At 36.1% G+C, this 18,254-nt stretch overlaps 1 protein-coding gene across 2 annotated transcripts; it reads left to right on the top strand.

The window, feature by feature from the left end:
• Window positions 1-712: 712 nt before the first annotated feature.
• Window positions 713-15,977, top strand: ifnlr1 (interferon lambda receptor 1). 2 transcript variants are annotated; one of them, XM_083530143.1, is made up of 7 exons: window positions 713-823; window positions 6,030-6,156; window positions 8,508-8,671; window positions 8,809-8,999; window positions 11,001-11,142; window positions 11,494-11,621; window positions 12,816-15,977. In XM_083530143.1, exons 2-7 carry the CDS (start codon window positions 6,053-6,055, stop codon window positions 13,728-13,730), a joined length of 1,644 nt encoding a protein of 547 aa, XP_083386269.1. In that variant the 5' UTR covers window positions 713-823; window positions 6,030-6,052; the 3' UTR covers window positions 13,731-15,977. The 2 variants fall into 2 exon arrangements, with proteins under 2 accessions (XP_083386269.1, XP_083386268.1); XM_083530142.1 differs by having other exon boundaries at window positions 823-1,161.
• Window positions 15,978-18,254: the final 2,277 nt, after the last annotated feature.

Below are 18,254 nucleotides of genomic sequence, written 5' to 3'. Positions count from 1 at the left end.
TCTTTAAGAGAAAATGGAGTTTCTGAGTTACTGTATGAAGACTGTAGCTGACCATGTTCTCTTTACGGTAGTTGCCCCCAAGTTGTGAAATGCTGTTCCCTTGAATCTCAGGTCTGTGGACTCTGTGGACACTTAAAAAAAGCTGCTGAACACATACTTTAAACTTGCCTTCTTTTAAATTGTTTGCTATGTTTTTTGTGTATGTATCTCTTTTTTATTTTGGATGTAAAGCACTTTGTGTACTTACTTACTTTTATTTACATACTTACTTTCTTACTTACTTACTTACTTACTTACTTACTTATATACTTATTGCTAAAAACAAGGAACTTCTGTGAAACTAAAAAAAATTAGTTTCCAGGCCTTAATGTACAGTGCATACCACTATAATAACTGTAATAACACTATATTTGTATATCTATATACTGTATCTATATTACTACTTCTGGTTTTTCTGTTGCTTACGTCACTAGTCAACTACGTACATAATAAAATTACTGGTCAACTACAAAAAAGTATAGCCCTTAACACTCTTATCCCCAACTCCATCCCACATTATGTAGTTTATTACTGTACCTCAGGAACTTTTAACTTTTAACTCGTAACTGCTGTCTAAACATATGGTTTCATATGTAGGTGTTCAACAAAGGTGTTCACACAGAAAGGAACATGCCGTCTCTCATTTTCTTCAAGAGCTCTTTTACTTTCTATTCCTCCTTTCCAGAAGCGGACACATTCCTGGTGTTTTTATCAGCCAATAAAACCTGAAAGTCAAGAACAAGACTGAGTGGGAGGAGAAAGGCAGGAGAGAAAAAACCAGAAGGTAGCTCCAAAGTACACCTGCCCACATACATTTACACACATACTGTACACACACACACACACCTGCTAAAGGGCATGCTTTACCCTGGATTCTTCAGAGATGGAACAGAGATAGAAGACCGCTCACGGCACATGTCTCATGTCTCTCCCTGACACGGAGGGGAAAATTACTAAATTATGTGTTTTTGTCCCAATTTTGATTTTGAAAAATTGCTCTGAATATCCGTGGAGTCCTGAGAGGGAAATCAAAACCGCTTGTCTACATTTTTGGCTCAAACTCTGCTATGGAGTTGGATTTGTGGCTTCTGAGAGCAGTTTTCTTCCTGGTGTGGTGCTCAGGTGAGTTGCACTTTTAGTTTTGAGTGGATTTTCGTGACCAATTTTTGTCACAAAAAAGGTCAAATGTACACTACAGTTAAAAAAAAAAAAAGCGATTGAATAAAAAAAAGATAGTATTACATATTTAAGAAGCATTTTGCATCTTTTAATTGTTTTTCTTTTTATTTGGGTCTGAGATCAGACCTCAGTTAATTACAATTACTTAATCTTTCTGGAAGGTTTGAGTCTGATTGTCATTCAGCATGCATCATCTTTTGGGCTACAGTGATTGTTTATTTTAGACGTACAACATTTGTGCTCTGCAATCCAGTGAAATGGACACCAGTTTACATGATGTATTTCCTCCCCTGATTGCTGAGTCTTTAATTTTTACAATCTTTTAAAAAAAATTTTTTTGCTCAAATCCATGTTTTATTTCCTTTTTTTATATTAATAAACCACGTGTCTATAAACCATCCACTCTATAGTTATGCAAAGTGTTAACCAGTATACAATAAAATTGTGATGGTGAATTTTCATGAAAGCATTAACACACAAATAGAAGGTTTCAATCGAGAATATCTGCTACAACAACATATGAATATACACTATATAGACAATTGTTTGTGGACACCTGACCAGATTTGTATGTGCTTTTTGAACACACATTAAGTCCCTGTTTGCTCTTATGATAACCTCCACTCTTTTTGGAAGATGTTCCACTAGATTTTGAAGTGTGTTTGTGGAAATTCAGCTACAAGGGTGTTAGTAAAGTCAGGTACTGATGTAGGTGAGGTGAGGAGGCCTGGGGTGCAGTCAGTGTTTACAAAAATCCCAAAGGTATTCAATAGGGTTGAGGTCAGAGCTCTATAGCAGGCCATTCAAGATCTTCCTCTCCAATTTATGTAACACAACCTATGTAATCTTCATGGAGCAGGACTTCTGCTGTCATGGTGGAACAGATTTGGTTCACCGAGTTTAAGTGAAGGTTAAATTGAATATCCACAATTCTGTGTGAAAAGTTTGGAAACAAACCACACAAGGCTGGAAAAGGTGTCAGGTGTCCAAACAATTATGAATGTAGAAAGCTTGCAAGAAACTGAAGATTATACTAAATAAAATGACTCCTGTGTCACATGACTGTTTGCTCTCTGTTAATTAGTTCCACAGTTCGCAAATTAATATGTATCATAAAATGTCCTCGTTAAAGTGTTTTATTGCTCCTCGCTGTGAATAGATATAAGTACAGTGGCCCAAGAGGTAATGCTACACAAATAACAAAAAAAAACCAACCATAATTCTGACTAATGCTTTTGTCTGAAAAGCATAATTCATGTTTCTCCACGGCACCACATCCAGCTGTGCACACAAGGAGGGGTTTTTGTATTCACTCAAAAGGTTGTGAGGAAACTTTTTTTTGTCGTTGTTACTATCAGGTTTGTTGTGTTATAGGGTCTGGTTTTGGGGTAGTGATAGCTCAGTGGTAAAGATGTTGGACTTCTGATTAGAAGGTTATAAATTCAAATCCCAGCGCCACCATGTATGCCCTGGTGTGTCTGCTTGTAGAAATTAGATAACTGTAAACTACTCTGGAAGAGGGTGTCTACCAAATAACTGTAATAAGTTTTTAGTTTTAGTTTTGAATCTCTGTTTTTATTTGTTTTTTGTGCTGTGGGAAAATATTACAATAATTGTTTTGTTTTGTTGGTGTGGTAATTTTGTTGTATAGTTTTTGTATTTTGTGTGGTGAAGTAAATTTGTTTTATTGTTCTTTTGTGCAATTATTAGTATTAGTATTAGTATTAGTATTGTTCTTTTGTGTTTTCAGATTTCATTGTTTCGTAGTTTTGGATTTTGCATTGTTGTATGATTGATTTTGTTGAGTTTTAGTAGGAAAGTTCTAGAAGGCCATACATTATAATATTCTTTTCTTTCTTGTTTTATCAACATAACAAGTAACATATCTTCTGATCTCAACATAACAAGAGATGCTTTTTTTTTATTTTAGTTTTCTTGTTATCATGACTTCCTCACGATGTGAATTGTATCACAAGAAAATCTCACGCATTGTGATTTTTCTGGTTTATATCATGGAGTACGAGTTGGCATCTAAAATCTCTATCATAAAGTTACTAATTTAGACTTTATTGAGTGAGTTCCTGATCAAAGTTAAAGCGAATGCGATCATCCATGATGCTGAGACGATGCTGCCACTAGAAAATGCTTTTTTGCCGAATAAACAGAAAAATTAAGTACTGATCACGAGGAAACGATGTTTGTTATGTCAAGATCGTGAGAACATTAAGTCATGATAACGAGAAAACAACTTTTTCTATGGTGAGATAAATACATTTTTCTTGGTCATTTACAGTCATTTGGATTTTCTGTGGTTTTGTGGAGTGGTAAATTTGTTTCCTAATTTGTATGAGGTTTTGGATTTTGTTTTGCACTGTGATCGTGTTTATGCTGTGTTCTGCTCATTTTGTTCTTTGCTAAAGAAACATTGCTTTTGTTCGTTTACTTGTATAGTCATTTCTGGTTTTTTTGTGTGGTGTGCTGCAAAAAAAGTCTGTATTTAGTTGTTTAGTGGTGTGCTGGGTGTGTATATTGCACAAATTTGTTTCTTGTTCTTGGATTTTGCTTTGTGGTGGGATCCTTTTTATATAGTGCTAAGATCACAGCAATTTTTGCTGAGTTGTGAGGTAATTTTTTTTTATAGTGTGGTCATTTGAGTTTTGAGTGTGAAAATCTGTTGTTGCTGTGGTGATTTTGTGTCGAGATTTGTGTGTGTGTGTGTGTGTGTGTGTGTGTGTGTGTGTGTGTGTGTGTGTGTGTGTGTGTGTGTGTGTGTGTGTGTGTGTAAAACTAGCATGCTTTGTAGTATGACAAAATAGTTTTGTGTTTGTTTTGTTTTCAGGGTGTCTGCCTGTGCGACCCGTCCATGCGAGTGATTATCGTTGTGTGATAGTAGGCTTGAACGCTTGTAGTATTTTACATGTAATTCTTTTTATTGTAACCAGCAGATGAACTGATTATATTTAGAAATGTATCCAAATAGAGTCAAGGTTACAAAAAGATTACATGAACTAGTCTGAACTAGTTTTTCATTCATAACTTTCTAACTTTTTATAATTAAAATTTAGATTTGCTTAGTTTTGTCTAACACAAGATGAACAGTAGAAAAGTAAATTGGAAAAAAAAACTATTTGAATCATAATTCAATAATGTATTTGAGAAGCACTTTTTGTGCTTGTTTTTATTCTGGGTGGTATGAGATCAGTTCAGTTTACGTCAGTTGATTACAATTATGCAATCTTGACTTTCTCAACTGTTTTGCGAATTCTTACTCCGCATGTCATTCAGAATGCATCATCTTTGTTGGTATAGTGATTGTTTATTTTAGCCGTACAGCATTTGTGCTCCACAATCCAGTGAAATGGATGCCAGTTTACCTGATGTATTTTATCCCCTCAATGCTGCTTCTTTTATTTGTCATTTTTTTACACAGAACTTTAAAAAAAAAAAAAAAGGGAAAAATAAGCAGCTTACATTTTGGCATGGATCCAGGCATGGTCATGTTGTGTTTTAAGGGATATTTGAGTCATGAATTTTAAGAACAAGCAAAACCAGACATTAACAGGTTTAATTTGTTAATTTGATATTGTTCATATGTTAGCTTTGTGGCCATTTGTTTTGTAGTGTGATTATTTTGTTTGGTAGTGCACTTATTTTGTTTTGAAGTCGAACCATTTTGTTTTGTAGTGTGCCTAGTTTTGTAATAATTGTTTTAAGTATTCCCATCTTATTTTTTGGTATACTTGTTTTGTTTTGTAGTGTGATTATTTAGTTTGATAGTATGCCCATTTTGATTTATATTGCGATCATTTTGTTTTGTAGTGTGCCCATTTTGTTTTGTAGTGTGCTTAGTCATGTATTGTCACCATTTTGTTTTGTAGTGAGCCCATTTTGTTTTGTAGTGTGATCATTTTGTTTTGTAGTGTGATCATTTTGTTTTGTAGTGTGCCTATTTTGTTGTGTAGTGTGCCCATTTTGTTTGCATTGTGTTAATATCACTTCATATTGTGATAAATTTGTTCTGTTGTGGTAACTCTATAACACTGTGTTCATCTTGGACATCGTACCCCTCCTAGACCTTCTTGCTTGTATGATTTTTTTGCAAAATTAGTGTCTACGAGAAAATGAAACACTGCTTATGATTACTGAGATCTACAATGGTTTGCCAAAATATTGTGGCACAGTGATAGAAATATAAGCCTGAAACACTTAAAGCTCAAGTGCATTTGCTTTTTTTTTTTTCATGAAGAACAGATCGTGTATGACCTAGTTACAACAAGTGGAGATTAAAAATGGAATGACTGAGGCCTGACAAAAGGATTAGCGCTGACCTTTTCACTACATCACCTGCTACACCAATGGCAAAGCTAAGCCTGAGATTAAGGCTCTGTGTGTGTTTGTGTGTGTGTGTGTGTGTGTGTGTGTGTGTGTGTGTGTGTGTGTGTGTGTGTGTGTGTGTGTGTGTGTACGTGTGTACGTGTGTACGTGTGTGTGTACGTGTGTGTGTACGTGTGTGTGCGTGTGTGTGTGTGCGTGCGTGTGTAGTTTTCTATCCACACCCAGCTCTTCTGACCACTATAATATCACATGTTAATTTCACTCTGCAGTTTTTAATGCTTAAAATCTTTTTAACGCATAACCGCTATTTAAACTCTACACTTATTATACTACACTTCATCTACAATAATATTTACAGAAACTACATGCTGAAATTTCGGGGACATCCTTTGCAATTTTTTTTAGATTCTCTTGCTGTTTATTATATTTACAAATTCAAACCTAATTGCATTTTTCTTCCCTATTTTTGTCTGCAGGCTCCTGGTGCAACGATTGCAATATGACAAAGGTCTACTTTGAGTCCCACAATTTTCACAGCAAGCTCCACTGGGAGGAAGTGAAAATCCCAGGCCGCGAAGTTCGCTATAGCGTCAGATATCATGCGTGAGTGTAATGTTACATTCTGTTTTGTCAAGTCAAGTCAAGAAGCTTTAATCGTCATTTTAACCATATATAGCTGATGCAGTACACAGTGAAATGAGACAATGTTACTCCAGGACCCTGGTGCTACATAAAACAACATAGAGCTACATAACTGTCCTGGCTACATAAAGTGTATCGTGTGCAACCGAGTACAATCAGTGCAATACAAAAGACAATGCAAACAGAAAATACAAGACAGTATAGGACATATAAACAAAACACACAATAGCGCCCCAGTAAACCTATTGTATAAGGTGTTATGCAGTACAATGTGCAAAAGAGAACTGTATACAAGAGTGTATTTGTAAATTAACACAAAATGTAAAAATTAAAGGTGGTACTAGTAAAAATTATTTTGTATTAAAAAAGAAGCAAAGAAGAATTTATATAAATATATGGATATGGACATCATTCAAAAAATATGAGAAAACACAAATAATTTTACAATCTATGATGCTAATTCTACACTATCATGCTGAAGCAAGGTTACACAGTATAAATGTGTGAATATGTTGTCATTGACAATTGGACAAAGACCAGGCATTGGATTGGATCCGAAAGTCGTGAGCTCAAATCACAGTCACACCAAACTGCCACTCTTAGGCCCCTGTGCAAGGCCCTTTCCTTAACCTCATAGCTGCTCAGTTGTATGTGATAAATGTAAGTTTAATGCTGTACATGAAAATAAAAGCTTCAGATCGAGTCTTTCTCCTAAATTTGGAGGGGTCTGGCTATCTAATGCAACTACCCAGACAAATTTATTTTAAAGTTTGGTGTTGAAAATTTGGAGACTGATCTTCTGAATATCCTTGAAATATCCATGTGTTCTTCAAGGTTTTCGTGCCTCATAACTAATGTTGAGTCACCATTTTAGGTGTGTTAACTGGCACTGTAATGAGGAACAGGTGCTGCTCCCATAGAACATGTTGTAAATCCATTTGTTTATTCTTTTCCATCTGTAATCATAAATCTCAACCTCATGACCCTCTCATGCCTCAGTGCATTTCCCTCCTATCTTGTCCTTTGGCCTTTTTTATCAGGAGCTGTTCTCCTATCTTTTCCAGCTTGATGTAATTGCCTACATTCACATGTCCTTGCCTGTGTTGCCTTGGAATTTAATTATTTCTTTCTTTACTCACAGCTTGGAAAAAAAAGACATTTAGCCAAGAAAATTTCCTCACCCACTGAAATCCTTCTGTTTGTCAATAAAGAGAGTACCCTTAGTTAGTGAACTGAAGTGATCGGGTTTTGTTTCAGCCTTTTCAGACTCTTCCCATGGTCATCATCTGCCCTCTTTAACAGTTGAAATAATGGTCATTGAGACTGGCTTTTGTAATCTAAAGAATATACTTCAGAAAAAAAAGGAATAAGAAAGATGAGTGGAAAAAATCACCTGCAGTTAGAATGGAAGTCCAACATGTTGGTTAAATTTTTCTCCACAACCATGAGGAAGACCAGACACTGGAAGGTCCAGCAAATCAAATTAAATCAATGTAACAGTCTGCCAGTATTTTGGCTTTATCTGAGAACTGGCTGTATGATTGGCTGTGGAGTTTCCATTGGGTTGAAAACATACCCAACAAAATAATTTGAAAGATTCATTGCCTATGCCAACATATAGCAGCACTTCTTTAGTCTTGTTTATCAGACACTAAACGCTTGCTATTTATACTCAGATTTCAGTGTTTCTTTCTTTTCCAATGCACCTAACTGACCTTATCTAATAATGATCATCTTTTCAAAAGCGACTAAGAACAATAACAAGTGTCAGGTCAATGGTAACGTGATGTAGTTTGAGACCTTTGGGATTTTTGTCATTTATTCTCTTTACACTTTTTTTTTACAGAAAACAAGGAAACAAAGAAGAGTGCTGTTTAGAGCATAACTTAATATCCAAAACTCTTTATCAACACAACACAGAAAGGATTCAGTTTGCCTTTGATATTCAACACCGATAATGTGATATGTGGTACCTATGCGGTGCCTTGCCACTATCTCTCAGATCACTCTATTTTTGGTTTTAAACTCAGTTATGTAATTTACCAGGGGTGTGGTTGGGGGTTCATTTTCTCAAGAAATCTGATGATGATTTTTGGAATTCTATATCCTGGTTAGTCAGAAGATGTTTTATTTTTTGTTTGTATAACTACAGCTGACAGAGAAACTGGTATGGTAGACAATGCACATTTGCATTTGTTAATATGGAAGAGGGGAATGAGTCTACAGTGTCAGGACTTTGTAATGGTCGATATCGATATACAGTAGATATATTTCATTGTCATCGCTAATGTAACGATTCTGTTTACTTGCAGATACGGAGAGAGATCTAGGCTGATGACTGGATGCAGGAACATCTCAGAAACATCCTGTGACCTCAGCTCAGTAATGGCGAACGTTCGTTCAAAATATTTTGTCAAGATCATGGACAACGAGTTATGCCTCGGCCAATTCACACACTTCGTTCCATTAGAAAGAAGTAAGATTGTGTGGGCCTGTAATTGTTTAGCTAAATAATTGGAAATCTCTGCAGATAATGTAGATCTCATGATACTAATTTGTGCCCTTTACATCCTTTCTTACTTCTTTTTTTGCATTCTTTTTCATCTTGGTCAGCTTCTCTGGAACCTCCTGCACTGTCTGTGACGGCGACCAGGTCCTCTCTCTCCGTAACACTCACAACTCCTATGGGGCCTCAGAACCGCTCAATTAAAGAGATCAGCTGTTGGGAGAGGTGCCAGGATTCTGGGATATCATCTGTTAAATACATTGTCCATCTCACACACCCAGAGTCTGAAGCTGGAAAGGTAGTTATTAGTTACTAGCATATTACTGTATAGTAAAGATCATGCTGTATATTTATTTTTATCCCAATTAGCATTCCAATATATATCAAAGGTGTTTAATAGGGTTGAGGTCAGAGCTCTATAAGCAGGCCAACCCATGTAAAGCATATCTTCATGGATCTTCATGCTGGAACAGGTTTGGGTCTCCTAGTTCAAGCAAAGGCTGGATAATTCAGTCGTTCCAATACTTTTGTCCATATAGTGTATAAGATAATTAAAAAGCTGAGGAGACGATTCTATAAACATTGAATTGAGGCAAATTAGCTGCCATACTGGTTCTTCTTTTCCACATAATGTAAACATAGAGTGTTTTCAAGCAATTCAGACTAATTGCGTGTTTGTTTCATGTGTACAGAAGCTCTGAGCCACAAATTTCTTATTCATCTTCATAGCTCATTGTTTCATGAAGCACTGCCTGGTAAACAACAGATGATGATTTGTAACCTAATAATCAGTAACGTAAATTCCAAGATTCTCTATTGTGAAATAATGAGATGAAACGCCCAAACAAAGAGATAAACTCGAAATACATGTTCACTAAGTAGCGCAAAATAACATACTGTAATAATGCCAATGTATATCGCAGGCATCTATAGACGTTACATCAAAATAACAGTATATTAAGTCAAAATACTTGTTTTATTGAATGCTAAATGTCAAATGTTTTGGTCTATAATAAGTTAACATTATTACTTAATATAATTAAGAAAGTTTTCAATGTAAGCTAGATTTTGATATATTTATATAAATATATATACACACACTATATGTGTAATATGTGTAGCATATATACAGAGTGTAAATATGTCTTTATTTTACTATTTTACTCATGAGTAAAGTGTGAAAGTGTATACAATAAGGCAAAAATTCCTGTCATTGCTAAGCATGAAAAGCAAACTGCCAAGTCTTAGGCCTCAGCATTTAGGACTAAACTATTGTCCTAAATACACAAGTTGCAGCACATACATGTCAAGTCAAGTCAAGTCAAGTCAAGTTTATTGCTATAGCGCTTTTCACAACAGACATTTGACATTTGACAAAACATGTGACATTAAGCATTCAATAAAACAAGTTTTTTTGACTTAATATATTGTTATTTTGCACTACTTAGTAAATATGTATTTCAAGTTTATCTCTTTGTCTCAAAGCAGCTTTACAGAATTTAAGATTTAAGGTAAACGGTGTGCATATATCACTGATGAGCAGTCATGCGACCGTGGCAAGGAGGAACCAGACTTAAAAGGGAACCCATCCTCATTTGGGTGATATCAAGAGTGTGATTATAAATCTTTAAACAATACAGAACAATACATACATCTCAGTCATCTATAGGCATTATGTAAAAATAACAACATTAAGTCAAATTTTATATATATATATATATATATATATATATATATATATATATATATATATATATATATATATATATATATATATATATAAAGAGAGAGAGAGAGAGAGAGAGAGAGAGAGAGAGAGAGAGAGAGAGAGAGAGAGAATGTTAAATGTTGGTCTTAATACATACATAACTAGTATGTATTATTACTTTAAAATAATTCAGATATTTTGGTCTTGAAGATTAGCTAGCTAGGTCAGCTTGCTAGCTTCTTGTTTTTCAATTCTATACAAAATAAAGAATTGTTTAAAAAAATGTAGAATTGATATTAGGAATATTGAATAGTGTTGAATAGTTAGGATTAGGACTCCAGTATTTGTATGTATAGAATATGTACAGAGTGTAAATATGACAATTCCTTTATTGCCCTGAAACATGAGATAAGTGCATACATGTATTACGTGTATAGATTGAGGCAAAAATTCCTGTCATTGTTACAGTAAGCATGAAAATACAAACTGCCAACTCTTAGGCCTCAGCATTTATGACTAAACTATTGTCTTAAATACACAAAAAGTTGAACTAACAAACACTAAATCAAGTATCACATATTTCTTTTACAGGTGTTTCACAACACGTCTGGCCTGATTACAGTAAGTCATTTAGAAGTGAACACGGAGTACTGTGGCATTGCATCATATGAGCTCACTCATCCGTCCATAAAGCGGCAGAGTGAAAACACCACCTTCTGTGTGACTTTGCCAGGTAAAAAAAACGAAAAAAAAAACGGAGTATTTATTTATTTTCTATTCTCTATTAAAAGGTTTAACGTGGAGACGCCAAAAACCAGTATGATTAGAACTTTCCTAGCATCACACCTACATAGTATTCATAGGACTCACTTACACCTTATGACGTGTGAAGTATGAGCTCTAAGTCCAAGCCATTGTATTTTTTGTATGTCTGTAAAGATATCATTTTCCAGGAAGTGTGCACTTCTCAAACCTGCTCATTCTTACCCAGAGATTAACTCATATAGGCACGTTATCCTAAAAATCTGAAATGTATGGTTTATTTGCATAAGCTTTATTTTTGGTCTGTTTTTGTTTCTCTCAGCTACATACAAGCCCTGGATTGTGGTATTCATCATGTCTTTGATAGTGACCCTTTTCCTCATGATTACATTGGCGTTGATTTTGTGCCAGCAGTACGTCACAAAGAAGAGGAACCTGCCCAAGGCGCTGGTAAGACTTAGTTTTTTTCCCTCTATCAGGAAATTGTTCTAGGAAAATTCCCTTTGTAAGTATACCTGAAAGGAGGGGCTCTACCTCTATGTTCCTGGCATTGACAAGGTGTGTGTGTGTGTGTGTGTGTGTGTGTGTGTGTGTGAGGAATGTGCTTCACTCACACGCACTCACACTTCACATGTGTAGATTTTGGCCTGCAGCCAATTTTCCCTGAATTCATTATTTTTTTAATTATTATTATTAATGTGATTTTCTTCTCCTTATGTTGTCTATACATAGCATACAATATATTCTGTATGTATTATTATGACATAATCTGATTAAGTTCTTGTAGTGAGAAAAAAATGATAGCTTGGAATATCCAATTACCCTTGAGTTCTGTCAATAAGTATTTAAAATATCCACACTGATTTGATTGTAACGCAATACATAGGAGACAATTTTCCCAAAGCTGTTCATACAGACATATAACTTCCAAGTCAATAAAAATAAATTTGGGTTAATGATGCTTTTTTAAATATTTGTATGCACTTTCGTGGGGTACTGTGAGGTGTAGCATTGGCTGTGATCCATATTTAGATTTGCAGATCGAAATCAAAAGACATAAGTATTTACAAGAAGAAAGTTTCTCGTATTCAGAATCTGGGTTTGCACAGTCAACCTGCACATTCAAGTGTTTGTGTCTTTGAATTGCATTCAAACCATGCACCATGTTTAAAGCCAAGATCTTGACAAAAGAAATCAAATCTATTTTTGACACTGTCTGTTTTTGAGGTCTGAATACTGACATATTCTTTAAATCTAACTCCATAAATTTATATTTGACATGTATGGCATTTGGCAGATGTTCTTACCTTATTTATGCATCTGAGCAGGGTTCAGGGTTAAGAACATGGCTTAAGGGCCCAGCATTGGCACATTGGTGGTGCTGGTATTTCAACTCATGGCCTTCTGATTAGAAGTCCAACATTTTAACCACACAGCCCTTAGCCACAGAAGCCTCTACGGCCCTTTCTCATTCTTTATATAGTAATAAAAATATAATAGGTTTCTTCTTCTGTTAATTTCCAATATCAAGATCCAGGGTTGAAAAATCACACAACAATCATCAAAACAATAAAAGAGATCTGTTGTATAAATGTGAAACTGACTATAAAGCTAATTTATACTTCTGTTCTCTTTGACTCTTAGCAATTCATTTCAGTGGACACCATTCCTAATTTCAACCCAGAGCCCAAACTGGAGATAACCACCCTGATGTTATGCACTGAATCTCGGAAGACTATCAAGCCTGAACTAACTATTTTAAATGTACTGAAGCAGTCGACAGCTGTGAGCATGACAGGTTACCCAGTCTCAAACTATCATAATCAAGACTGGCACTGTCATTCTTACACTAATCAACAGGCAGCACCAGTTAGTGACAAGAGTGCTGAGTCCTGCACCAGTTATAGCATGGTGGTGGGCGTGAAGATACCCCATGAGCAAGAGGAGCTGTCCAGTTGTGCTACCAACAGTGGAGACTCCATCAGCCCTGGGTTGTCCTCTTGTACAGAAGAGGATCTTTTCCCGGTGATGCTTAATACAGATCCAGAAGAGGACCTGGGCATGATAGAGCCAGTCTCCACCAGTGAGCTTTTGGTGCTGCCAGTGTCACGTTTAAATGATGGCACACTGGAGTTCACCGGCTTAGCACCCCAGCGTTTAGTTCCAAATGTAATCCATAGCTCAGAGATCATGTCCCTTGGGGTAAGATCACCACCTGAGGAGAGGACTCTTCTGCTGACAGATCTTTACTCCACTGAGGAGTCAGACTGCACGGACAATGAATCAAGTCCTAATTACAGCAAAGCCTACCTACCAAACAGAGTCCCTCAGAGCTGTTCGGAGTTACCATTTACTGAAACCAAAGGCCTGTTATCAAACTTTACTTCACACTACAGAGACAACTGGGTAGCAGGAATCTTACCAGATCCTCTGGCTAATGATATGAACGGCATCGTGAGAGACACTCTACTTCATGAAACAGAAGAGGATGCAGATGAATCACCATCAGTAATTGAAGCAAACTTTCTACATGGATGGATGGTTCAAATCCAAGGATAGTGTGTTTTTGGGTTAAGCTCTTGGTGCTGGCTTGAAATAAGTCTTGATGTTAACCAAAAATGAAACCCGCTCATTGAGCAAAAGAATGCAAGACTGGGTTCTTGGTCAGCTACGAGCAGCAGATGTTAGGTAGGACTACAGGAAGGATGAGGAGACTGAAGAAGCTCTTGAGTGCTTGCTAATGAGTACATTTCCCATATGTCTCGTATTAATGGCCTTTGTATTGGTACTCATACTGTAGCTAAGCCTGAAGGATTACAGCTTCACACCATTTGAAGTTTAAGATGCTCCAGCACTTGTACCACACACACCCCAGCTCTGACTTATTAGTTAAATGTCAAGCAGTTGAAGCAAGTGTGTTCAACATTAACTCTAAGCTAGGTGGTGAGGTGTGAAATGTGATGGAAGAGTTGAAACTGGTTTACGTTTTTGCATCTAATATATTTTTTATGTAGTTTGACTGAAATCAGCTGTATAGCCAAAGGTATGGGGACACCTAGACATCATACTCATATGTGCTTGCCGTACATCATTTTTAGGATCTTTTACCCATTCAAGTGCATAGTAAAGACAAGAAAGATGTGGGCTAAGGAGGCTTTCTGCACAGGCAGCATTCCAATTCATTTTATATTTGTCAAGTTAAGATCAGGGCTCCTTCAAAGCTTCAAGTCTTTTTTTTATGTAACCTTGGCAACCCATGTATTGTTTTTTTCATGCAAGAACAAATACGGGCCCCATAATTTTAGTGAATTAAAAATCTTCATACAAAGTAATTAATTAGTTTGTTCCCTAGGGGTCTAGTGGTTGGGATGCGGCGCTCTCAACGCTGCGGCCCGGGTTTGATCCCCGGTCAGGGAACCGACCCCAGCTATTAGGGTTGCACAAAACCTTAGTGCCGGTCCCAAGCCCAGATAAATGGGGAGGGTTGTGTTAGGAAGAGCATCCAGCATAAAAACATGCCAAATCAAACATGCGGATGGTCCGCTGTGGCGACCCCTAATGGGAAAAGCCAAAAGAAAGTAGTAGTAGACTTAGTAATTAGTAAAATACATACAAAAAGATCCCAGCCACATAGCACTGTGACAAACACATATTAGAGTAAGAGCTCAGGTGTTCACATACTGTTCGCATACTTCTGGGAAATTTGTGCAGCTCAGGTAGCAGCCAAACATCGAGCCAAAATAACTTACTAGTTATGTCTTTTTTTTTCTTATCTGTTTATTTATTTCCTGCTTTGACCAGACAGAAGTTATTAGCTGACTGTAAATAGGCTCTTTGTTTCCTGGTGAAACCATGCCAAAAGCTCAGCAGTAGAAGAGTGAGGGTTTTGATGTATGAGAATAAAATGGGGATGTTGTATGTTGTAGTGCCTGGTAAATTGTCATTATCTCAAGTGGTTGCTATGACGTAAATTGTAGAAATTATTGTAAAGTTTATTGTATCATTAGATACAATACTTGACTTGACTTGATGTCTGTAGCATTATGTACTACCTACATTATCTTATACTGTAAGAATGTCATGTGCATGTTTTGTTGAGAAGTTGAAGAGGCTGTGATAACGCTTGATGAATGATTGTAGTCCCATTTCTGATTTCTGGTGTTCAAATGAGCTTCAGATGTCATCAAGCCATTAATGAGGGTTGTTGTTGTTTACTTTAGCTATCTTTCCGAATTAGAAACATGTATATTAGCTCAACAGAGAGCCAGTGTTTTAGAAGTTCCCTAAAAAATATTTCTGCCAATCACTGTAAGCTTCACTTGCTTATACCTCATAGCTGCAGTGCAGAACCAGATCCAAGATTCACACACTACATATCATATTTTTTGGAATGTCTTTTTTTTAATTGGCTGAAGTACTGCTTTAAATATCACTGAACATGCATGTCGAATCGATTACATTTTTTAAGCGTTTACATATGAAATGGAAAAAAATACTGTACGTCATGACTGATAGACCTGTTCAATGTTTATACTCGATTTACCTGTAACTCTGTATTTGTTTTGTATCATTGTTGTGTCATTCAGCAACATGTGACCTGTTGTATATACAGTTACTTTTGTCAATCTTTTGTCTACGGAATAAGAATGTGATGATATTGTATACGCTGAAATGTGAATTTTGAAAAAGCAGATCGAGTTTCTAAGGCTTTTGGGTGTGGATGATCCTTGGGGAGGCTTGCTGGTTTGGGAGTTAACTTCAAACATGCTCATTTGAATCTGAACACAATAAAGTGGAGAAACGGCGTTATCTTCTCCTGTATTTCATTTTTACAGATTACGCTTCACTCTTTTGCGCTCCTAATTATATATATATATATATATATATATATATATATATATATATATATATATATATATATATATATATATATATATATATATATTGTTTGATTAAAACTCCCTTATATATATATATATATATATATATATATATATATATATATATATATATATATATATATATATATATATATATATATATATATATGTATATATATATATATATATATATATATATATATATATATATATATATATATATATATAAGGGAGTTTTAAACAAACAAGGCAAAGGTCTGACTTGCCTACTCTGTCTGGTTAGTTACAACTGGTACATCACAATCAAATCGCTTTATGACCTGAACAGCCGTGTGAAGTTTGCAGACTACGTGGCAGTTGCATGGTCAAATATATTATGTGAAAATGTTTTCACAATGTCTCAAATATTCTTCCTTTTTTATTGTATTTTGGATCCTAAACAACAGACAACAAATTAGCTGCTACAGTACCTTTGACTTAAGCTCAATAACTGGCTAAAAAAATAACGCTGTTTTTTTATTCAACATTAAATGTATAACATTTAATGTAAGCAAAAGCTACACTACAAGTAAGTTTTTAGTGAGTAATAAGTTTACAGTGACAGTGCAAACAAGAGTGTTCAAAATAAGAAAGAGGTATTATTGTGACTAGTATTTAGCCATCGTTCTAATATGAACCGTGTCATGTAACGAACAGGAAGCGGATGCAAAAATATTAAATAAAGTCCACACATACAAAACAAACACAGTGAAACGAAACCGGGATAAAGACAAGAGGTACAGCAAATGGTACATCTATATTTACTGATCAGGTATAACATTATGACATTATAACATTATGAGCGGTGAAGTGAATAACACTGATTATCTCTTCATCGTCTCCTCATGCTTTTATCCAGAGTGACATAAATTTATCTCATTCAAACAACTGAGCAGTTATTGAGCTTTAGCAACGTCATATTTATTACATTAAATGATCTTCTTCTTCTTCTTCTTCTTCTTCTTCTACTACTTTCGTCTGCTCCCATTAGGGGGCGCCACAGCAGATCATCCGTCTCCATACCTCCCTGTCCTCTACAGCTGCCTCTTTTAAACCAACTACCTGCATGTCTTCCCTCAGCACCTCCATAAACCTCCTCCTTCCTGGCGGCTTCATTCTTAGCATTCTCCTACTGATATATCCCATGTCCCTCCTCTGCACATGTCCAAACCATCTAAATCTCGCCTCCCTCACCTTTTCTTCAAAACATTCTACATGCGCTGTCCCTCTAATAAACTCATTTCTAATCCTGTCCATCGTCGTCACTTCGAATTAAAATCTCAACATCTTCAGCTCTGCTACCTCCAGCTCCACCTCCGGTCTTTTACTCAATGCCACTGTCTCTAAACCATACAACATCTCAGGTCTCACCAAACTCTTTCTCACAGATACTCTTCTATCACAAATCACTCCTGCTATCACTCTTCTTCACCCACTCCACCCTGCCTGCACTCTTTTTTCACTTCTCTAACACACTCTCCATTACTTTGCACTGTTGACCCCAGGTACCTGAACTCCTCCACCTTCTCCACCTCTTCTCCCTGCAACGGCACCCCTCCACTGCCCTCCCTCTCATTCCCACACATGTACTCTGTCTTACTCCTACTGACTTTTATTATTACATTCAATAATGTAATAGCTAGTCTTTAGGGTACAATTTTGTACCCAAAACAAGTTATAAAGGTACAACATTCCAGATTCAGACATGAAAGGTACATTTTTGTACCTTTGAATTTTTTTATTTGTTTGTTTGTTTATGCATGCATCTACCCAAAGGACCAAAATGACTGGAACAGTATCCTGAGGTTGCTTTTTATTAAGGTACACTTTAGTGCCTTCATTGCAACAATTGTGTTCCTTGGTGTACAACATTGCCCCTTGAATGATACAAAGGTAGAAGGTACAATTTTGTACCTATTGGAAGCACAAAATTGTACCCTTCAGGGTAGCACCCCAGGGACGAACACTTGTACCTTAAAGGGTACAGTTTCTTTCTGAGAGTAAATATATTCTTCTTCTTAAATGAAAAGGATATACCTACTGTTTTTACTGGAAACGTATTTGCGCATATAACTATGTAATTTTTAGTTCTTGCTTCAACAGCTCCAGGAATTTTAAACACCTACCAGCACGGGTGAAAAAAATTCCTTACGCCCACTGAGAC

The sequence above is a fragment of the Silurus aristotelis genome (genome assembly GCF_946808225.1).
Source record: "Silurus aristotelis genome assembly, chromosome: 25".
NCBI classification, from domain to species: Eukaryota; Metazoa; Chordata; class Actinopteri; order Siluriformes; family Siluridae; genus Silurus; species Silurus aristotelis.
This window is presented reverse-complemented; position numbering and strand designations above follow the sequence as displayed.